The sequence below is a fragment of the Cupressus sempervirens genome, chromosome 6 (genome assembly GCF_028749045.1).
Source record: "Cupressus sempervirens isolate cs-2001-9-10 chromosome 6, ASM2874904v1, whole genome shotgun sequence".
Lineage (NCBI taxonomy): Eukaryota > Viridiplantae > Streptophyta > Pinopsida > Cupressales > Cupressaceae > Cupressus > Cupressus sempervirens.
In genome coordinates, this window is record NC_143123.1 from 353442445 (window position 1) to 353467420 (window position 24976).

General features: G+C 35.8%; 1 protein-coding gene across 3 annotated transcripts in view; it reads right to left on the minus strand.

Annotated features, from left to right (window-relative positions):
• LOC149552579 (DNA (cytosine-5)-methyltransferase DRM2-like) overlaps positions 1-24976 on the minus strand; it is a 122450-nt gene that overhangs the window by 38714 nt on the left and 58760 nt on the right. For all 3 annotated transcript variants that reach the window (XM_089788177.1, XM_089788178.1, XM_089788179.1), the window contains exon 15: positions 15056-15168. In XM_089788177.1, coding sequence (XP_089644303.1) covers positions 15056-15168 — 113 coding nt within the window. The remainder of the gene's footprint in view (positions 1-15055; positions 15169-24976) is intronic.

Consider the following 24976-nt stretch of genomic DNA (forward strand, 5'->3'; position numbering starts at 1 on the left):
TATATATATGTGCATAACATATCTAAACTCCTATCATTGCATGTACCCTTGTAGAATGTCAACATAGCTTCTAAATTTGCTTCACATCATATAGGGCTTTCTTCAATCTTTGCCCACTTAGCATTTTCAAACATCTAAGTGTTATGACAAAACATTTGTGTTTAACAAGCCCTCCTCATATGCTAGATATCCTGATAAAGATAACGTTTACTTACAAATCCCTAACTTTGAATATCGTCTTTTGTTGCTTAGTTAAAATTGTCAGTTTCTGCAAATTCAATAAAATGTCTCAAGTTTGTTCCCCACATTTGTCTCCTTTTATATTGGAAAATAAAGTAAGACCCCAATATGATTTAAATGACTAATGTGAATATTTTCTATCATGCCTGCATTCCTGCAAACCATTACAGAGGTTATTGATTACCCATTGTGAATTAAGTACGTAAATCTCTTAATCCACGTGGGTTCTCTTTGACTTGTAATTTCTCTTAATAAACATTTGAGAGAGAGATCCACTTGCTTAAGTGATGGTCTCGACAAAATGAGGAAATTGTGATATTGCTCCAGAGTGAGGAGAGCCCTCAAGCACTACCTAAAAGCTTGCAAAAAGGCTCGATAGGCTCCACCTTGCGTTTTCTTTCTCTTCTATTACAAAAGATATAGATCAGTTCACACACTATCTGGTCATCATTGGTGCCTTTGAATAGTAAAGGAAAAGAAAGAGACTCTCTACCCCTCCTCATCTTCTCTGCAATTTTGATTACTGTAAAAAATCACATCCTTACGTGACCACCCTATAATTTTTCCATCAATGACTCGTATGAGCTCCAATCCGTATGACAACGCAAATTTGGCGCTGCTAAAAACACCCCTCTCTCTCCAAATAATATCCTCTGTCAACAAAGAATAGGCACCTAAGAGTATAAGGTGATGGCTCAAATGTGAAATGTCGCAAAGAATTTTGGCATTAATCTCACCAAGATCATTTGTCTAGAAGAAAAGATGTGCCCTCCATGCAAATACAAGGGTCGATGACTATTGGTAAAGGCACCAATTGTATAAAAAAAAATGTAGATCATAAAGCCCTAATTTGTTGTTCTGTTAGAGGCAAGAAGGAATGGAAAAATTGAGAGCCGAATGAAGACATAATATCAAGCAGAGAGTTGGCAGCCACACAAGCAAAAAACAATCTATCGATCAGTTTGAGAGAGGACTTGATCTTTGATCACAATCTTGTAGGTTTCCTTGTTCCTTGCGAATGAGTGAGAAATAGCCACACAACCAATTCAGGATTAAAAAAAGAATCCATATCTACTAAAACACACAAGCCCAACCTAGCTAATGGTCTCCCCTTCCTCTATTATGGAAAGATGAAACTACATTTCTCTGATCCGTAATTGCAATTTTAGTGACAGTCATCGACGTGTTAGTTGTAAGATGCTCGATGGCAAGTATCAAACTTCTATCTCGTTATATAGCCCTTCCATAAATTTGCTAATGTTCAAATATTATTTCACAGAAATGTATCTCGAAAGCAATATCTCCCAAGCTAAAAAAACGAATATCAAAGATGTAAACAAAATCAACTATTTCCTTCTGAATTTGAACCTAGCTCTAATATCATGTTGTTTTTTAAGGATCGTTGCAATTGTATTAACACTGCCATAATGTTTGTTCTAAATGGAAGTGACCTCTTATTTGTAATGAGAAAAGGATAAGAAAAGACATGTCCCACGGGGACATGTCTATTCATTAATTTGATAATTAATATATTAACAAATATCTCATATGAAATTATATCTCATACATAACTATATATAGCCAAAGTTTTATCCGAATGAAGCTACCAAACATCAACAATAGTAATAATAATTGAATTAATGTAATGAAAGAGGAATTAGCCCAAATTGAAAAGAATAATATTTTAAAATCGGTTACTTGCACATTATATAAGAATTTAATTGGTGCCAAATGGGTGTTTAAACATAAACTCAATGAAGATGGAAAAATTGTTATAGATAAGGCTTAGATTGGTTTGTAAAGGAAACTTCTGGTCATGTACCAAGGCTGGAAGCTATTCGGAAGTAAGCCATTCAATTGTGCATTCTAGTATTTGAAATATTTGAAAATACCAAAAAAAACATATATAGCAAAAACCCATAAAATTGTAAACACCACAAACACAAAAGAAGCACATCAACCAGCATTACAATAGTGTGAGACAATTGCGCTTAGTACAGGTTCGTAATCCAAGCTTTGCAAGGTAGTGCAGGGGATGTTGGAAGAGCACCTACTACAATGATGGGTGTGTTACAAATGGTAGGTGCTATCATAGCAATGTACTAAGGTACCTCTTTAGAAGAAGCAACATTGGACTGTTCGCTCTTCTTTTTCTTCTACTTTGTTTTCTCTATGAAGCAGCTGAGGGAGCTTCCAAAATGAAAATCATCCCTTGCTTTAGTTAAGAATCCATAGGAGACTCCTCCACTTTTGAAGATGGAGGAGCATGCATCGACAACCTTCAACAACTTGTGCTCTTTAACTCGCACAACCATGGCAACCTGCATAGAAATGTAATGAAATACGAACCTCCATAGAGACTCAGTAAGAATTCTACCCTACCCTTGAATATATCCTCATTCCTAAGCTTGTGAATGTGGCAAAGTATGAGAGAGAGAATAAACAAGAAATAATTGCATCTTTTGTCAACTCCTAAACATTTTCTAGAGACAACTTGAGAGAGAGAAATCACAATTCAGAGGTCAATCAAAAAGTCCCCAAGTTTCTTTTGCAAAAGAACATTCAGAAAAGACATGAAAGATAGATTACCAGAATTGGTAGTAAGAACAAATACTTTGTTCACCATTAGGCTGAAGAATAGGTAACCTATGCAGAAGAAGGTGTCAAATGAAGCACAAAATCTTAGGTTAACTAGGGGTATGCCACATTCTCAATAGGTGTTTACTCTAGCTTTGGCGACCCAAGTTGAGGTTCTATTTGGCATTCAAATGCTCAAAAATAGCACTGGTGTCAGAGAGAAGGTTATATACAAGTTTGGCTTTAGTGGAATGCAAGGGGTGCCAACTGACCACCTCAGCAAGGGGAGCCTATCAGAGGCCTCACTACAACACCTAGGGAGGTTAAGAGAAAGACAAACTTCCTTTAGTATATGTTCTCCATTGGGAGGACGGGATACCAAATCTAAGTGCCAACTCCTACCAACTAATCAGTTCACCCTCAAGAATGATGTTACTGAACTTGCTAATGCCTAAGCTATTCCACTACCTAATTGAACACCCTTGTAGTAAGGCATGAGACTTGTCACCATTGGAGAAATTCCACCAAATAGACTTCTCCTCACATATTATCTGGCTCTAATCAAAGATACCATTACCTGCAATAAGATGTCTAACCTCATCCCAACTCTTCCAAATGGATTGAAATACAATATAACTAGCAAGCTTCAACTTAATCTTTCTGAAAAAGATCATTGGTATGGAGCCCTTTCTAGGATTTAGCATTAGCTAGAGTAACTTTACAACTGTCATTTCTAATGAGAATCTTCCAAGGTTCATTGCCTCGAGTAGCTTTCGAGATCCATTTAATAGCCAATGCTATGCCTTGCCATCTCAAGCCTTTAAGCCCCTGGCCTCCTTGCTCCTTACTCCTAGTGCACCAATCTCATCTAACAACACACCTTTTCTTGTTGCCTTTACCATCCGACCACAAGAAAACCCTGATGACCTTTTGAACACACTTAATTTGAGCTTGATTTAAGAGCCAAACAGAAGAATAATAGATGGTGTGAGCAAGTACGATCTTTTGACAAACTTGCGGTCTCCTAGGCAGGGAGAGGAACCTAATGTTCCATTTGTTTATCTTGCCTTCAATCTTGTTCTTGACCCATTCCTACATAGATTTTAGACTAGGGCTGATGGAGAAAGGGATTCCCAGATACCTTACTTGATGTCTTGGTAACCCCTAGGTTAGAGCATATTTCTCAAACCAAGTAGGAAGGGCATATTCCCAACCCAAAAGAATAAACTAAGAAATAGAAACTTTACTTCTTGAAGTAGCGCAAAAGATATCCAACTTGAACATGAGATTATCATCTCAGTCCTCTCTATCAGAATAAGCATGTCGTCATCAAATTGAATTTTGGATAACTCCTCATGTTGGAAAGAACACCCTTGACTCTTGCGGATAGGGAATCATCCCTCTAAATATAGAAGAGGTCAACAACTAGCACAAATAGGGAAAGGGCTAAGGGGAATCCTTGCCTAATAGACCTAGTGAGTGTGAATGACTTTGATCTTACACCATTGATTTCCACAAAGGCGATAGCACCATTCATTAAAGTAAGAACCATTTGAGTGAAAGTCTTAGGGAATTAAAGGCATTCCATCATCATTAAGATGAATTTCCACTCAATCCTATCATAGGCCTTATCCTTACATGCTGATTGAAGCTTTTTGCCCAATCCATTGCTTCCCAACAAGTGATAAGCTTTTCCAATACAAATTTGCCTTTCACAAACCTAGTTTGAGTAGGGCTAATCATCAAGGGAAGGATATTCTCCAATCTTAAAGCAAGCAACCTCGCTAGGATCTTATAAGAAACATTAAGTAAAGTGATTGGTCTCCAATCCTTAATCAAGGTTTTGTCTCCATCTTTAGGGATGAGTTTGATGAGCTTTGAATGTATAACTGATCCCAAGGATCCAATCTCCCCGGCCTCATTCTAGAGAAGGAGGTCTTGACTAATCTAATCAATGTTAGCTTTGAAGAACTCAATAGGCAACCCATCTGCGCCTGCGACCTTCTCATTGCTCATCCCAATGATGGCATTATTAAGTTCATGAATGGACATACGTTGGTCCAACATGTAGGCCTCCTCCTCTTGGACCTTTTTAGGGGTAAGTCCCTTGATCTGATTCCTCATATTCCATGGTCACTCCATCATCCTCAGAGGGAAACAGATTAGAGTAAAACATAGCATAGGCTTGCAAAATGTTGTCTTGGTTGCTTAAGGTATTCCCTTCCTCACAAATACAATTAGTCTTGACCTTATAAGGCTTCTTTGTTTTTGAGCAATTGGAAGAAGTACCTTGACCCCTTCATTGAGCCAATTGATTGTAGCTCTAGTCTTAGCTCCTTGTATCTTGGCATTTTGCAACTTCCTCAATGAGTCCCTAGAGTGCACAATGGGTTCAAAACCCTCCAAGTTAGAGGGATCTTGTTAAATGATATGCTCTATCCAATAGAGATTATTATGGAGGCAAGACTCCCATCTTTTAATGTCCTTGGCTATTTTCTTACTAAGCACCTAAAACATACTTTTCCAACTATTGGTCATTTGTACCCATCACTTGATAGCATTGTTATGTTCTTGTTGTCCTCAATTTGACATCACAAAATTGTAGCAACTCGATACAATTTTCTCATGGATTTGTAGGTTCATCTTCCTTGTTTTATCGTGTATTGGTGAAGTGTCATGGAGTTGATTCATTATCCCTGAATTATACTCTGTAATTTTATTTTTGTGTTTCTTTAGAGGGTTTCCCTCAAGTTAAATCCTCAAATGCTTGTAAGAAAGAGTTTTTCTTCTTTAACTACAAACGCTTGATTTTTGGTAAGATATCATATATTTTCTTTGTGGTATAAATAGTTCTAAGTCTTTTTTTTTTTGCCTTATGATAATAGCCCGTGCACGCCAACTCATTTTGAGCTAGTTTAGGCCTCAAATAGAGTTGTCTAGCTATCCCTGAATTATACTCTGTAATTCTATTTTTGTGTTTCTTTTGAGGGTTTCCCTCAAGTTAAATCCTCAAATGCTTGTAAGAAAGAGTTTTTCTTCTTTAACTACAAACGCTTGATTTTTGGTAAGATATCATATATTTTCTTTGTGGTATAAATAGTTCTAAGTCTTTTTTTTTTTGCCTTATGATAATAGCCCGTGCACTCCAACTCATTTTGAGCTAGTTTAGGCCTCAAATAGAGTTGTCTAGCTCAAGTTATAAAGGAAAAAGTGGGATTTTTCAGGGCTACAACACATCTTGTTTAAAATCTCCCAAAAGTGGGCTTTTCATTGGCTATTGCAGGAAATTAATTTTTTTTAATATTTCAAGTGGATTTTAACATCCATTTTTTAATTTCAGCTCATTTTGAGTTGATTTGACCATACTTTTTAATGTTTTATGAAAATTAGCCATTTGAAGTCTATTTTCATGTTACTTTATTGAAAACTGTAGTGTTTTATTAAATTTAGTTACATGAGACACATAAAATGCATAAAGGAGGGGTTTTTATCTCTCATTGCATATCACCAACATGCAAAACACCTATTTAAAACCAACTACCAATAAAATATGTCCTAAATGCATATAGGTGGGCTTTTTATATGCAATAACGCATTTCTATATTATATAAATTCTTATAAATGGGGAATTTGAACCCAAAAGCACATGTTATTGCACTTTAAAAGTCCATTAATGTGCTTTTTGACTTGAGTTATAATATAAATGCATAATGGTGGGGAATTTGAACTCAAAAGAATATGTTATTGCACTTTAAAAGTCCATTAATATGCTTTTTGAGTTGAGTTATCATTTAAATGCATAATGGTGGGGAATTCGAACCCAAAAGCACATCTGTTTTAAATTACGTGTTTTTGCATTTTAAAAACCTGTAATTACGTTTTCTATAAGGGCGTTTGGACATGTTAATGCATATGGTGGATTTTTCAAAGTGAAAAGCACATGCTTTTCCTTTCTAAAAACACGTCATCACTTTTCATATTGAGACATCACTTGCAAAAGAAAATAGAATAGGGTTTTCAACTTGAAAAGTATGTGTTATGGCTTTGAAAAAGCCCATTTTTGCCTTTCTAAGTTAACATTATCACATGCAAGCATATAAGTGGTTATTGTTACACATGGATGCAATTGTCTGCCATGAAACACATAGCAACCCACCTCTAGTGGCAACCATGTCTACGGCCCCAGCTATTGTAACCACAGTTGCACACACCAATCTTGTATTCACTTTGGTTAAACTGCAGCTACAGGATTCTCTTCCTTTACACTTCCTCCTTAGCTTGTTGCGATTACTCAAAATAGGAAGAAGGAAGAACTTCCACTAGAGGACCATGATTCAAACACGCTTACAAAGGCTAAGCCTCCTAAGACCAAAAAGGTCAAAGTGGTGCCAAGGATCTTAGAAGGTTGTGATCTGAATATCAGGATTTAACTGTGTGATTTTGAGTCAAACTCGATGACCCATGTTTCATGAGTAGTGATTCAACATGAATCCATCTCTCATGACAATAAATGGAACACTTAGCACTCATTGGATCTAGGTGATGCTCACAGGGGTGAAGCACCGGGACTTCCCGGGAGGTCACCCATCCCAGTACTACTCCAGCCTGAGCGCGCTTAACTACGGAGTTTCCTCCACAGTTAAACCCAAAGCTTGCAACCCCATTTGCAAAACCTTCACCAAGTGTTGTGCCTTATGAACCATTCATTAGAAAGCCCCTTAAGCTCATCAATTGATAAGTAGGAGATGATTTCCACAGCTAGTCAATGAATGGTTCATAAGGCACAACACTTGGTGAAGGTTTTGCAAATGGGGTTGCAAGCTTTGGGTTTAACTGTGGAGGAAACTCCGTAGTTAAGCGCGCTCAGGCTGGAGTAGTACTGGGATGGGTGACCTCCCGGGAAGTCCCGGTGCTTCACCCCTGTGAGCATCACCTAGATCCAATGAGTGCTAAGTGTTCCATTTATTGTCATGAGAGATGGATTCATGTTGAATCACTACTCATGAAACATGGGTCATCGAGTTTGACTCAAAATCACACAGTTAAATCCTGATATTCAGATCACAATTTGACTAGCTGTGGAAATCATCTCCTACTTATCAATCTTAGAAGGTGCTAACAATACCAAGTATGCAAAGGTAGTAAAGCCTCTCATTGAAAAGCCAGCAGAGAAAATGCAGACCAGTGATTACAAATTAACCATGATTGAACTTGATAAACAATCTCACTTAGCTTGTTAGAATGATGTTCTCATCGTGCTCAGCCAAAAGAATGACAAGTTGTGGGAAAGGAAGAACAGAATTAAAGAGGAGTATGCTAGACTACAAGCAATCATTGAGACAATGAAGGCTTCTTCTTTAATAGATGAGTCTTCAGAACATGCAACGTGGATTGGGAGGAAAGCCAAAGATGTGGACAACTAAAATGATCGCCTAGTGTCTCAAGGAGTGGATCTGATCAGGGATAGTTTCAGGATACTAAGGCGTGGGAGAGATATTTCAGCCAGGTTGAAGGAGCTTCTTGCTTCGTTTCATCAACAACTCAAATCTCTCAAGGTGGACTGGAATGTATGGAAGACCATGAATTAAGTTGACAAAGATGTTTTGTGTGATTGTGGTATTTTCCCTTCAGTGGAGATGTATTACTGTACCTTGTATCTAATGAGAAACAAGGAAAAGGTGTTGCAAATCCTAGTTATTGAAGGTAAAGCAGCAGTACAATGTTTGTGAGACCAAAAGAACCTGATCAGTGATAAATTTCAACACTTGACATGCACAATTATCACAGGAAGTGGAGAACTCGTCAATGAGGGGGTTTTCATAACAAAATTTGCAAAAGTGATTCACCTGCAGCTTGGGGAGAAAAGCTTTCATTTTGGACAGTTGATATTCTCGCAAGCAATATATTTTCACTTCTAGATCTACATAATACAATAAAAGAATCTGGCAATATTACTTCAGAGAACACAAACATTATCTGCAAGTTGGCAAATATTGTGCGAAGCATAGGAGAATTGGATGCAACAGTTCTACAAGAGTCACTGCACAAATTCAATGAATTCAAGAACATATTGTGAAGATCTTTTCTAAGTGCCTGGGGCACTTCTTTCCCATGCTTTTCCGAAATAGAAGTTGTTTTTGGTAGATTACATGTAGAAGCAATGAATTTTGTAAATATAGGAAACATACACACTTCATGCAATCAAGTTGAAACAACATTAGGCATGCAACTTTGAATTAGTTGAAGTTAGTTAGGACTTTGTTAGTTAAAGAAGTCAAGGTGGTTGAGGGTTTCCCCTTTTCTCTCCTATCTTTTCCTATAAAAAGGAGAGAGCTCTTTGGAAAAAGGGATTGTTTATTTTATGCAAGGAGACTATTAAAGTTGCTTGTGGCTTAAAAACTTTGCATTTCTAGATACAAAAATTTCTGAATTGAATAAAGAAGCAAGTGTTCTCAAACTTTATGTTGTGAAGCTTGAAGTTGGTCTTTGTATTCTTAAGTTGCATTGATCAATTTTTCATTGATTCAGTTTATAGTTTATCTGTGTGAAGCGCTTGAGCATTGAAATTGGCTTCTTGAAGACTGAGACATTTTTAAGACAGAATTGTTATAGATTTTGTAGTGTCTGCAAATATTTGTAACTAAATACTTTGTGCTTTAATTTCATGTATATTATTTTAATTTGGATAGTTGGCAAGAGACTTTGCATCTTGTTATCTATTTGCTTTTCTCATCAAAACAGATTGAGTAAAAGACTTTAGGTTTTTATTGTCAATCAATCATAAATAATTATAATACTATCTTAGGAGTTGTTCTTACGTCGACTACTGGGCCACCGGTATTACTGTAGTAGTAGGTACCTTTTATTGAATTACAAGTAGTTGTTTTACCATGCAATCATCCCTAAAAAAAGAGGAGTTAATTCAGAGAACCACCTAATGGAGCCTTATTTTTAGTCTCGATTTTTTATTGCGGAGAGTGAGCAAAGGTGAAAATATCTTCAAAGTATCCAACTGTAGATTTGATTCAAGGTAGAAGTCACCTTTATAGGTTGAGGTGGGTCACTAGTAGAGTTAGCATGCTGAGGAGGATCAATAGCAACCTCCAAACGATTAGTTTTAGATCTAGGTAATGTGGGAACCTCCTCCTTCAACAGAGGACAATCATGCCTCATATGGCCCTCTCTCCTGTAGAGGAAACATGAATTTAATCAACAATAAAATGAAATAAGACACAAATAGGTACAATCACTAAGATCAAACTGTTGATTTTCCTGAGGATTGCTGCAAATGTTATTGCATTGTTGGTAAAGTATATGTTTTCCAATGGCAGCGATACTCCACTCTTATTTATATTAAGGAAGAGACATGGGGAGACATGTCTCCTCATGGGACATGTCTATCCATTATTATCTAATTAATATAATAACAAATGATTATTTAATAATATAATATCTCATATATATATATATATATATATATGCACTTCAGCCGCATAGTTTATCCAACTGAAGCTACCAAACTTCAATCTTATAGTTTATCCAATTGAAGCTACCAAACATCAACACTCCCTCTTAGCTAGGGAGGATAAACACATGACCATATATTACCTTAATGTAATATAAAGATATTGGGAGTAATGGCCTCCAGAATGTCAACTCATTTGACATTCACCAAAACTGTAAGTAATGGCCTCCTGAACATCAATTTGCATAACATTCACCATGTACTCAAAATGTTCATAAGGTATGTGCACGTGCATTCTCATAATGCTTACCATATGAACATCTACCATGAAAAGTATGATCTATCATGATCTTCATAGAAATTGTAAGATATCCATCATAATAGAAAACTAAGTTATTGTAAGATCATCACCTTTCAATAACTTCTGTAAATACGAGTGATAATCATTTGAAAGTCATCACTTACTCATGATGTACACAGGGGGTAGGCCCATTAAAATCACATAGTCATGATGTATGAAGCATAGTCCTCTTGACTGCTACAATTTATTGATTACTTGAGAATCCATCTCAACATGATTTACTCCCTCTGACTCAATATGAAAGAGATCACTGAAGGTTGACACAATCATATCCTCTATTTGCTCCCTCTCTTTCAAGGTTGTCTCTAATGAAATTTCAAGCTCCTTCTGAATCTCAATCTCCTTCCTTCAAAATAATACTCAAAAAAAACAATCAAGGGAAATAACTCTTACGTATATAAACATAATCCTTTCAAAATTTATAGCTAGAACTGATCACTTATCAAATAAATTATTTATTTACTTAGAACTATGCTAACTAACTATCCCTATATATACATTATATATACATACATACATACATATATATATATATATATATATATAGAAATGATATTAAAAGGTTAAGTCCATTTTATTCTCACCATTGCCTATCAAATCCCCTTATTTCTTTGAAAGTCATATGATTTTAAATATTCATATAAAATAATGCAATTCCTTCTTATTATTTATTATCATCATCTATTTTAAATGGTGATTTATATTATGCGTACCTTCTTAAATATATACCTTTGCTTTTAATGGGGTCCACGTCTTCCCCACTGCCATTGCCTCTATTACCTTTCGGTTATGTTACCCTTACTGTATTCATTGTTTCTAGGATGCCACATCCTTCGTGGCTTCGTTATACACATGCTCCCTTGTCACATTGTCCACGTCAATTGTCTTGGGCTGAGTATGGAGTGTTTGGCAGGGTATTCCAACTTTCCAATTTTCTTGCAGTGGTCTTCTTTTCCAAAAAAAAATCGATAATCCTCCTTGTCCTATTCAAACCTTATGTGTTTTATAATCCATATCACCCTCTTAGTTCGCTGCTTTGCTTTATTGCCCTTATACATGGTACTCAAGATTGTATTACTTTGATATGTTACTCATAAAAATTGTACCTATATCACATGCACAAGTATTAATATTTGACTGTCATTGTGATCTATATATATTGGCTCTGTATTTAACATCTTAGAAGTGGGTCCACTTTTCTCATTCACATGTTTTCAATGCAAATGTGTTCCCTTTTATGACTGAAATGAGCTCACGAATATTTCAGTAACACCTGCATTCTCCTATCATGGAATTAAAGCATTTCATATGCAAAATTATCTCAGTCGGTAGCCATACGTTTTCTTTCTTTATGATGATACAACATATCACCTATTAAATTTTATACCTCTACTCCATTAGATTGATCTAGCTCTATTATATTTCAACCAATTTGAGCGGATGTTATGTACCATGTTTATCAGTAATTTTCCTATTGCATCTTACTTATTTTTTTGGTACATTTGTAGCCTGTTCTGATACCATGTTGATTTTCTTGAGGATCGCTGCAAATGTAATTGCATTGTTGGTAAAGTACATGTTTTCCAATGGCAGCAATATCACTCTTATTTATATTAAGGAAGAGACACAGGGATCCATTATTCTCTAATTAATATAATAACAAATGATTATTTAATAATATAATATCCCATAGTTTATCCAACAGAAGCTACCAAACATCAACACAAACACAATTCCTTAGAGACTTTGTGTCTCCGGAGACCACAAAAAAGGTGGAGACTTCATGACTAAGTCTCCTAGAGTCTCTGAATCCAAAAAGAGAAATCTCCCTAGAGTCTTCTTATAATAATAAAATTTGTAAAATATAATATTAAATTATTTCAAATATTTTGGCCCTCACTTCAATATTTTTTAATGCAAAAATTAAAACCAATGACAAGTGAAATGATTTAATTATTTAAATCATTTTAATATTTTATTTAATAACTTGAAAATAATTAAAACACTTTCAGTTTTAAATTTTTTTCAGAAAGTTTTTAATTTTTTTCAGAACCCAACCCAACCAGCAATAATTAGAAATATTTAAAATATTAGTTAGATAATAACACGGAATCCAACACGGAGAGATGATTTTTTGGAGAACATGATAGCTAAAGACCTTGAGATGGATGATCAGAACCTTGTGGAGTAGATGATAGTATCATCGTCATACTAAATACTAGATAGATTTCTGATTTTTGTTTACAGTACTGAGATTTTTCATTTTTGTTTGCATATCAGTGATTTAGCATCAAACTATACTTTTTTTTAATTAATATTTAAATATATAATGATAATCTCACTGATTATTAATCTGATATAATGATGATAATGTTTTAGAAATCAGATATGACTATGAGATACAATAATGTGATCATGTGAGTTTAGAACTATTTAACTCTATATTAATGTGACATTACTATTAGTATCTATTTTAGTCTTGTAGTTTTATAGTTTTACTATTTTGTATTTAGTAGTAGACTCTTGAGACTATTAAAAAAAAATGTCATCTCCAAGTACCCCCGCCTCCTATTTTTTTAAATACCGGAGACCTCCAAGTCTCCTTGTCTCCTGGTAACCGAGGGAATATCTTTGCTCAAGTCAATAGAAATCAAAACCCTAGCATTAGTGTGTGGGAACAAACTATCAATTTTGTCTACCCTTAGAACTTTACCAATTGGTTCAAGGGCTTCAGAAAGTAAAATCCACAAAAGCAATGGGATATTACAAACAATAGTTCAGCAAGGCCAAGATAGAGCCAAGATCTCTGCGTGAATCGCTTATAAAGACTATGGCATTAACCTAAAGCAAGCAGAACCAATTAGCCAAAATTATTTCTCAATAACTTCTTTCTAAGAGTTAGGGTTAGCAAGAGAAATTAAAACAATCCTTTTTTGATAATGCAGCAGTATGAAAAATGGAAACCAAATTTCTTACTCTCAAGTATTGTGAATCCATTCATTCAAATAAGCTCTAGAAGGGAGCTTATTAATATTTTGTGCCACAAGAGACATGGTGGAATTCCTAATCCTATTCTTCTCAACCTCGATAGCCAAGGCCATTTCTTGGCTAGGTTTGAGATTACACGAGGTTAGAGAAATACTTCCCTCTATGTCCTCAATCTCTCTTCAACTTGTCTCCTCCAGTAGCCTATTGTACGAATCTTGCTCTAGAGGGCAGAGAGAGTTTAGGTTTAGGTTGAAAGTCTTTAGATGCTCAAATGAGGGTTTAGGTTGCTTAGAGAGAGTGTTAGATGGTTGAACAACTTCCTGCCCATGAGACTTTGAGCCCATAATGCAAAGACAAAGACAATCATTAATCAAGGGGTGCAATTAATACCGCGAGTAAATGCAGTCAGAGAGAGGATGTCCTTCTACCAGCAGGAAAGGCCTCCTCATTGATGTTGCTCACTAAGTTGCCAAGAAAATGAAACACTTGTGTAATCCCTGTTGTATCCTAAACAAAGATTGTTCTTCATGGATCAAGAAACCTTCTCTTCCTCTTCATAAAATATAAAACAACAAAGTTAATCATGACATCCATAAGAGCAGTATTAACTATTTAATATTAAAGGATCTTGTTGTTCAACTTCAAATTTTAGAATTAAAGTCAACTCTTAAAGAAAGCTAAACTATCAAATTTTTCCTAGTTATCTCTTGGAAAACAAAGCCATAAAAGTTCTCAAAGCCTCAGCAGACCACCTGAATATTCTTGTGGTATAACCTGAGCAGATCAATCAGGACAAATGAGAAAACAAGGAGTTAATAGCTCCAAGACAAAATTCAGCACTAAATCCCAATACATATGGTATATTTCTAAAGTGAATTGGTTATTAACATTTTACAAAAAACATATACGATCAAAGAGCAAACAATCATTTCTCATGAGCAAATACTTGAGTAAATGGTAATGCCTCTCCTAGTTTGATCAAGAACAAAATCATTTCATTGTTGATGAGTCAAGCTCATTTGAGTATAATCATGATGCCCTTTGTATCATGGGATATCATATTAGCAATCTTGATAGACCCCTTTAAGTAATCAAAAAGGCTAAGCTCTTTACATTTCTATCTTCAAATATTTTCAGGTCAACAGATTAGATTTTTTGATATTGCTATCAGGATTTAACTGTGTAGTTTTTGAGTCAAGCTCATTGACCCATATATCTCCTACCAATCAAATTAGATTTTCTGAATTTATCTGTATGTGGATGCCAATGTGTGTATGAGGGGAGAGGAAGGTGCAGAGTCTAAGTATAAATAATCATGAATATCAGAACAGAACTATAAGAAAACAGATGCAAATAAAATAATTATAAGCATGGGTATACATATACAGAGAGAGAGAGAGAGAGAGAGAGAGAGAGAGAGAGACCTTCTTTGAAGCGAGGCCATTATATGGATCTCCCATACCTCCATCACTAGCAGCCTCACTATGCCTAACAGCATCAATCGAATCAATCAAGATGTCGATTGGAATATCTTCACCTACAAGCTCAACCACAAAACAATCACCTCATGATGAAGATCCTGTACAAAATAAGAGAATTAATGTTTTACATGTCAAAAAAATATATATATATCATTGAGGAATGTTGTCCATATAATTTTATTTAAAAGAAATTTTAAAAGAGTGAGTTAACAAATGAAAAACTGATTCATTTCTTTTATCTATTCTCCAAGTTTGAGCTCTATATATTTAAGCTAAAATATAAAACAAAATGGCATAATAATTTGTTTGATTTGATCATAATCTCCAATTCAAAGATTTTGTTTACTTTTTGATAACAAATGCTTGTATCAAAAGTTTGTACAATAAAAGGAATGTAGAGCTCAAACAACAAAATCATTAACAATGCTCAAATATAGCATGATTTAGTCATTGTCTCCACATGATCTAAGTGTCTTAGGCACAAGATAAGATAACTTTACAGACTTTTCTCCACAACTGATTAGTTTCTCTTGTCTATTATCCCAAATTTGAGATCTAATCACTAAGATAAAATATAAATCCAAAAGCTGTAATTAGCCACTCAAATTTATCATAAGTGCCAACTCAATGATCTTGTTTTCTTTTTGATAACAAAAGCTTCTATAAATTTTTTGTAAAAAACTAAAAACAACTGAAATCATTACATGAAGAGCATTACGACACCACCACAAGACAGAATAATACCAAAAGGTGAGGCCAAACAAAAAAAATCAGTGACAATACTCCTTGTCACATATGTAGTCACACTCTCCCCCCTGTTCTAAGTGTCATGATTTTTCTTCCTTGCTAGCTTATATTTCATGAAATACTTCTGAAAACTTTCAGATTTAATATTTCTTTTCAAATCTTACTATTACCAGTTCACCTTAAAATCATCATCAATTGATAAGCCATCATAGTATGCAGTTACATCCAAAGAAATAAATAGTCTCAGTTTTACTGGAATTTGTTCAGTCACAATATCTCAGTGTACCATAGTCGCAGAACTCGCCACAGGTCACACAGATAGCCCAGGTCAACGAGCTGAGCAGGCCTGGGCACGTCAAAATGACCCTGATCGGTGACCCAATGGGTCATGGGCTGTGATCCAGATGGTCAGGGGCCATGATCCATGTGACTTGCCGAGACAATGGGCCATGCCATAACCTGCCGGTTTTGTGGTCTGTGACCCAGCCGCAGCATCCAGTCAGCGAACTTGGCAGAAACAAATCTTTTACATATTTTTGACTTTGGTTTTCACATTTCTTTTCTATTTTGCCCTAAAAGGTGATCTATTTGCTTGTTATGAGAAGAAAAAAGGAAAAGTGAGAGAGGAAAGAAAAAAGAGGCTGTAGGTCTGCAACCAGTGGGAAAGAAGAGATAAACAGCTTCCACAAATCACATTGGAGCAGCGGTATACTAGAATTGAGAGCATCAAAGAGTCCACAACAGCTGTGCCAAGACTTTTCAAGTCATTTGAAAGAGCTAAGTGCAAAACTTTGTAGATTTTGTTGGGTTTTTTATTTTTTATATGTTTATGGATTTTTTCATTTTTTTGTTAATTTTTTTTAACTTTCCAAATCTTTAAATGTTTTCTCTTAAAATATAAATTGCATACTTCAATAAGAGAAGTAGAACAATAGAAAACCCTATATTTTTGTAGATAAAATTGTAAACATGTCTTTACAAACTTTTCTAAATAAAAAATATAGGGTTTTCTGATTTTTCTAAATTCTTCCATTAAAATTTGAAAACTTTCAAGAAACAAGGACGCATAGCGTCAAGTTCCTGCCGAAAGCTTATAAGATCAAAGTATTAAACTATTAAAAATGTATGCAATATAGCTAGGTACTGTAGTTCTTCTTCTTCTTGCTAAAGTAGCTTATCCAGATCTTGCTTCCACTGTTGCCTTTACAAAAAAAGATCCAAATTCTTATGTTTGTGCCCTTTCAATAGTAGGGGATAGACAGATTCTGACCCAAGCTTACGGAGAGGAGGGCGTCCATCTTATATATTATATATTTTAAAAAACCAGTCATCTTAGTAGAATGTCAATTGATTTCTTATTACTTATGTATGTTTAGCTTTAGTCTTATATAATTCAAGTATTTAGATTCTCCTTTAAGCAAAATTAAATTGTAATTTACAATGTTCAATTTGCAACTTTTACAAAAGAATTTTATTCTAAGACTTATATGTTTATATTACTATTTTATGACTTTTATTAAACGTTATTTTTAATTTTTGTAATTAACAAATATAAAGATAGAAAAAAAAGATATAAAACTTTATTCCGTTATTTGTTAAACTAATTCACATTATAAAACTAGATTTTCCAAATATTTACATTGTAGAAAAGTCTAAAGTTAAGGAGAAATATCTTTTAATTTAATTTTTCAAGAAAACATATGTCAAAACATGAAGAAGATATTCTTACATATTGTCAAACTTATTTATTTCATTTCAGCAAGTTGTCTTATCATATTAATGGTAGCAAAGATATTCTTACATATTGTCAAACTTATTTATTTCATTTGAGTGAGTTGTCTATCATATTAATGGTAGTCATAAAGTGTCAACAAAAAAAAATTAAAAAGTGAAAAAATAAAAGCTAACTCATGACTGTAGCAAGGATTCAACCAATAAGATTAGAAATAAATATTTTTTTGCAAATTAGTAAAATATCAATATATTTTAAAACTATATAAAATTAAAAGTGTTTGAAAAATAAAAGAATATGATTGGATACTTTAATTGGAAAGTAGCATTTCACCGAATGCTATAGTATCCTGCCGAAGGCAGGAACTAAAAAACACAATGCACAAATGTAGAGATTACTGATGTTTCTATTAGTTTAGAGCTTTATAAAATACAATGCACAAATGCTAATTTATTTGTAAAATTGTCTTATTGCAGTAGCCCTCATGTTTCCCAGTGCCTAAAAAGGATGAGGCTTGGAAATATACTGAAGATTTTCTTGGTAGACAATAAAACAAACAAAATATATATATTTTTAAGGAAATTAATCATGGTGGCATCAATAGATTTGAATACCGTAATGGTGTACGTAACAATGATGTTGAACCATGTAAAAAAGCAACTGCTGAGGCAGCTTGTTTAAGTTATGTCCAGTTAGAAACATATGAACAAGAAAAGGAAACTAAAATGGGGTAATTGGTAGAGTTGAATGCTATTGGATCCAATTCATCTACATCCGCAACCGTAGGGACATCCACACCACTAGGATGTGTTGGGAAAAGTTCTTCCAAGCCTAACTTTCATCCTAATGCTGCCAGTGCTAGTGCTTATCCCTCTGCTCTTCCTACTGGCATTGTTACCCTTGGCCCCAAAGACCGAACGTCCAAGTTGGACAATTACTTTTGTGCAATGCAATACTTCTGATGCATAGCCCTCGTCTAAGAGCATGGGTTGGAACAAAACGGTCCATGATGCTGCAATAAAACGAATTTGCAAGTTTTTGTTCTTTTGCAACATTCCATTTATTGCTATCAGATAATTCTTTTTAATTTGATTGCTTTAAATTTAGCATTTAATTTTAAAATTTATAGTTAGAAGTTAAACTTTGTTTTGTCTAATGATAATCTATTTGTAATAGATCTCCTTACTGGCAAGGCATAGTAGATGTCATAACCATTTAAGGGACATGTTTTAAAGCCCCTACTGATACTAAGTTAAGTGGCCCCCTCTTGATAGAAATAATTGATGATATGAAAGTTGAGCTAGAGGACCATCGATAGTCTTTGAGCCAAAAGGGTTGACGATCATGACAGATGGTTTGATGGATAGGAGGAAAAGGGCACTACTAAATTTTTTTGTTTCTGACACATATAATTGTTCATTCTACTTCCCTAAATGCTTGAATAATTTATATTTAGATTTATTGATTGACGATTGATCAATGATAAGTCCATTAACGCTTCTTCACATGTGAAAAATGTCACATAAGTGAGGCTATTGAGGAATTCATAAGTGAGGTGGGGGGTGAAAATGCGGTGCAATTGGTGACAGATAATGCAGCAAGTTATGTTGTTGCATGTAAACTTGTTATTAAGTTTTGATGGAGACACATCCATGAATTTATTTAAAATTTTCTTATCAGATCTAATTTTCTAAATAATTTAAAATTTGTTGCAGATAAACTTTTGATGTATTGGCACCCAAAAAAAATTCGGTCTCTATGTGTGGCCCATTGCCTTGACCTCATGTTGGAGGATATTGGTAGGCTTAAATGGGTGAAAGCATGTGTTGAAAGGGTCAAAAGTATCTGTGAATTTGTCTACAATCATGCATTGGTTCTTAGCATTATAAGGAAATAAATGGGGCAAAAGGAGTTAGCCCCACCTAAGTTCACAAAATTTGCCTAAAATTTCCTCAAACTAAAATCCTTGATTAAATCAAAGGCATCTTTGTGAAATAGTCCAAACCCGAGAAGCAATAGCATGAACTAATCAAGCTCAATATAATGTGGGGAGTGGTGACAACAGTCCTATCCCAACATTTTAACTCTTCCACAATATGGTAATGGCAACATGTAACAAAAGGAATACTCAGAAAGAAAACTCAGAAATCACAGTATACTCCAAAATGCATTCAACCATGTATTCGATTCCTCCGTTTTTTCATCCAATAGTGGGCTTGTGATAACAAATATTCGGAAATGTCATATACTCATTCAAAGTTTGAACAATAGTCTTGACGTCTTATGTAAACAAAATGCAAGGTAAAATAAACAATGGAACCTGATTTACCATGAATGGGCTGATTGTTTACGCTATCATAGCTTGGGTTGAGCATGTGCCACAAAGTTCTTGTTTGCCAACAACGATCAAACAACTGAAGTAATTTGTTGGGCCTTCTTTTCAACGGATATGACTCTTGAAGACCCGTGGCCGAGACCACCAATGCTCCTACGACTGCTACTAGTGCCTATCATGCTCGCAACTCCTGGTATGTTACCTCCAACATATTAGAGTTACCCACATGACATACGAACACCTTCATCTCTCTTTGTGGTAAGGAAATGGAATACCTGACACCTCTGAACTCCACGTCACTAGTCGACATTGTTGCATCTGGTGCCTACGCTGACAGTTTAACTTTCACTAATACATTGTTAATTGCACTGACTTACTACCCACACTCTACAGATTGATCTTGCGGCCTCTAGATAGTATCAAAAAACTCCCCTTGTGTATGCTAGTTAAACCAACTTACTTCTGGGTGCAGATCCACAGTCACTATGTATGACTATGCAAACTCCATGCCTAGTTATGAATGTGGTCTCCAATGAGATGTTGGGGCTACGTCCAATTTCTCAAACTACCTCAAGGTGTCTCATCCTCAAGAACAACTAGTCACATTTAAGCAACCAATGTCATTTTTGGATAATATTATATTTCATAGTGCCAATCCCAAGAAAGCCTATTGCTTTTATAACCTCAATATGAGGGAGAGCGCAAACAACTAAGCAATGTGGGATCAAGTCCTTTTTTGTCTTTTAGTCACTTAAGTTACTTTTGTTATAAAGTGACTTTAAGTCATAAAGGAGCTTTATAAATCCAATTTATAAAATAAAGTGACTTAACTATAGAAAAGCTCCCCAAACTTTTATATTTTCCCAAACAAAACCAAAAAGTGCCTGTCACTGGCTTGCATCCTCAAAATTAAAGTTGTTAGCCTATCCAAATGGAAAGATAGACCAACAAGGCGCTGGAAAGGCCTAGTGCGGAGAAGGGGCCATTACAGTCCTCCCTTCCCGGGATTGCTTGCCCTCAAGCAATCTCAGCACCAAATACTGCAAGATTGATTCACCCTCCCAGGTGGCATCCTCATATGGCAAATCCTTCCAGCGAACCAAATACTCCTTGATGGATTTGTTAAGAAACTTCCACTCTCTGGTCTCAATCACCTTGGCTAGAACCAAAACCAATTTCCCTTCCACATCAAGTGAGGTCAATCCAACTAAAGGCACTATATGCTGACTAATTGCCTTCTTGAGGCACGACACATGAAATACATTATGGATCCTACTGTCACCTAGCAATTCCAACTCATAAGAAACCTCAGCAACTCTCTTGGTAATGCGATAGGGACCATAAAATCTAGGCTGACGCTTTTCGGATCTGCTCTTCTTCAAAGAGCTCTACCTGTAAGGTTGGAGGTAAAGATAAACCATGTCCCCTATCTCAAAACTCCGCTCTATCTGGTGTTGATCAGCATACATTTTTTGCTGATTCTGAGCCTGTAGGATATTCTCTCTAAGAGATCTAAGGATTAACGGTTGATCCTGTATCCAATCTCCAATTAGCAATGCCCTATTATCCTGTAAGGCCAAATCTACGAATGATAGTGGCTCGCTGCCATAGAGAGCTCAAAATGGTGTCATCTAAATGGACATGTGATAGGAGTTGTAGCAGTATTTCCCTAGATACAACCACTTAATCCAGGCTCTCTGTTGTCCCGCTACATAGTTCTGGAGATAACCCTCCACCCATTTATTTACTATCTCAGTCTATCCATCCGTCTGAGGGTGGTAACTAGTGTTGGATGTCAACTCAGTGCCTACCAGTTTAAATAATGCTTGTCAAAAGATGTTGAGAAATTTGCTCTCCCTATCGTTCACAATGGTCCGAGGTAAGCCATGTAAACGAAAAACCTCTTGAAAAAACAACTCAGCTACCTAAGAGGTTGACTAGTCTACCGCTACAGCATAGAAATGAGCAAACTTAGTCAACTGGTACACAACCACAAAAATGGAATCTTTGCACTGAAACCTCGGCAACCCTGTAATAAAGTCCATAGAGATACCCTTCCATTTTTGCACTGGAATAGGGAGAGGCTATAATAATCCGATCGAAAATTCATGTTCCGACTTGTTTTGCTGACAAGTCTAGCACTCTCTGACATGCTAAAGGACATTGCCCTTGAGGCCCTTCCATGAAAACCTCTCTCTGACCTGTCTATAGGTTTTGAAAAAACCTGGGTGTCCGGCTGACTGCACATCATGAAGAGCATTCATAATTTTTACCTTAAGCTTACACTCAAGCATGAGGTAGATCCTATTCTATAAAAAATCATATCATCAATTCCCTTGTTCCTGTTGTCTTGGAGTTTCCCATTCATGATCTGACAAGCTTGAGTATTCTTAGAATACTCAACCAATAGTTGGGACTTCCAATCTGTTGATATCACTGAAATGGTGCAACACTCTACTACTGGAGGCCTCCTGGAAAGTGCATCAGCAACTATATTGTTCTTACCCTTGACATACTTGATGTCAAAATCGTAGGCCTGAATCTTGCTGACCCACTTTTGTTGTCTTTCATTCAGATCCTTCTGTTCTAAGAAATATCGCAAGTTGTTGTGGTCTGTCTTAACCATGAATTTGGCACCTACCAAGTACTATCTAAACTTGGTTAAGTCATGCATAATGGCTAGCATCTCCTTGTCATAGGTGGAGTACAACCTATCACTATCCTTGAGCTTCCTTCTCTCATAGGCTATCGAATGCCTGCCCTGCATCAGAACTGCCAATTCTGTTTCCTGAAGCATCAAACTCTAAGACAAAGGGGCGAGAGAAGTCAGGAAGTGTCAAAACCAAACATGTGCTCATCACCTTCTTGAGCCTATCAAGACTACCTCTGTACCATCTATCCACCTGAATGCCCCTTTCTGTGTGAGATTGGTGAGGGAAGTTGTTGTCTAAGAGAAGCCTCTAATGAACCTCCTGTAATAAGAACAAAGACTGAGGAAGCCCCTCAAATATGATACATTCCTCGAAGGCGGCCACTCTAGGATTGCTCGGATCTTTTCCCAGTGTACCTTAACTCCATCTGACCCCATCACGTGTCCAAGGTAAAGAATCTCAGTTAATCCAAACTCACACTTTGATTCTTTCGTAAACAATGAATGCTCCCCCATGATGCTAAGTACCTCATCTAAGTGTTGCAAATGCTCCTCCCAAGTCCTGCTAAAAACCAAGATATCATCAAAGAATACCAACGCACTCTTGCACAATTGCTTTTTAATATGGTTCATGCATGACTGAAATGTTGCAGGCGCATTAGTGAGTCCAAATGGCATTACCAAAAACTCAGTGTCCATAGTGGCATCTAAAAGTTGTTTTATGCACGTCCTCCTCACGAATACGTTTTTGATGGTATCTAGATCGAAAATCTAACTTCAAGAAATAGACTACCTCATGTAGCTCATTTAATAATTCTTCAATGCGGGGAATAAGATACCTATTCTTAATGGTCCTCTTGTTGAGCACACGATTATCAATACACATGCGAAGAGTACCATCCTTCTTCTTCACCAAAACTACCGAAGAGGCAAAATGGTCAGTGTTGGGTCTGATATGTCCCATGTCTAAGAGTTCCTTAATCGTCCTTTCCATTTCCTCTTTATAGTGCCTAGGATGACGATAAGGGGTAGTAATGATGGGCTTGGCACCCTCCTCCAACTCGATGATATGCTCAAACACTCTTGTAAAGTGCCTTGACAATTTTTGAAGTTTTATCCCTATTTTTCTACCTTAGGAATTTTGTCAAACACTTCCCTTGCAACCTCAGTTTGCTGATGTTTGTTGTTTTGCTATGATTTTTGAATGCCAATGATATTGAAGAATACAAATGATTGCAAAATAACTAAATGGAAATCAAAGTGATATGCAACTTCCTTTTATTATTTTCCAAATGCAAGTACATGAAATTCTGATGTAAAATGCACACCTACAGCCAAGAGGTATTTTCACAAACACTTGGTATGCATCCTATGACTATGCAATGAGACGTTTTTACAAACATTTGGCATACAAACTGAACAGCTGAATTAAGTTGATTTCCCTTCAATACTTCAATGTTCACAATGACTGAATACTTTGGTAACAAAAAGACATATATTATTTGTCAAATGTATCCATCTACAATTGCCAAATGTAAATAACAAAAGAACCTGGAATAGGTAGCTGAGATGACATGCTTTTTGGCTTTGCTTTTTTCGGATTTGCTTTTTCGGACTGCTTTTTCGCTTTGCTTTTTCGGATTGCTTTTTCGGATCTGCGAAAACTGAAACCTTTCTCCTTGCCAACTAATGTCAAAAATTAGATGCACGGGTTGAACAAAAATCACTAAATATTTTCTCCCAATTAATCACAAATGAATTGGCTGAATACCATTTCCTCCACTCCCAACTAGGGTTGATATCTCACAACCGAAATTGGCACCTTAGAGTCTTCAAACCCTCAGGCAAGTATGCAAGCACTAAGGCTCTCAGCACAATAGATGAATATGCAACTCAAGATGTGTAAAATGACCCCCCAAAGGCTCCTTATAAAGATTTCACAAGCAACTCCAAGAAGCTTCTAGAGGAATCCAACACTTATTCTTTTAACTGACTTTTTGATATTTTATTATGTTAGTCACTTTAATATTAAATCAATTAAATATAAAGTTACTTTTTAATATTTCATTGTTTAGTAACCTTATAAGTAATTAATTTAATATATATTTTCCCCCTTATTTCTTCCTTTGGGGAAAATAAAGGCTAAAATAAAATAAGTAGCTGGTGCTTGTCAAAAAGGGGGCACTACAACTCTATCTAGGAGAATGCTCGGGGGTATTTCCTCAAAAACCCTCTTGTGCTTATCAAGCACAGGCTGAATGTCACAGTGAAACTGTTGTCCTGAGCCTAATGTAGCCTTAGAGGAGATGAAACAATGGGCGACCCACGCAATGTCATCATGCCTCGTAATAGCCTCTATCCTGTGAGCTGAAATCACTCTGGCTTCACCCTCTGGCATGG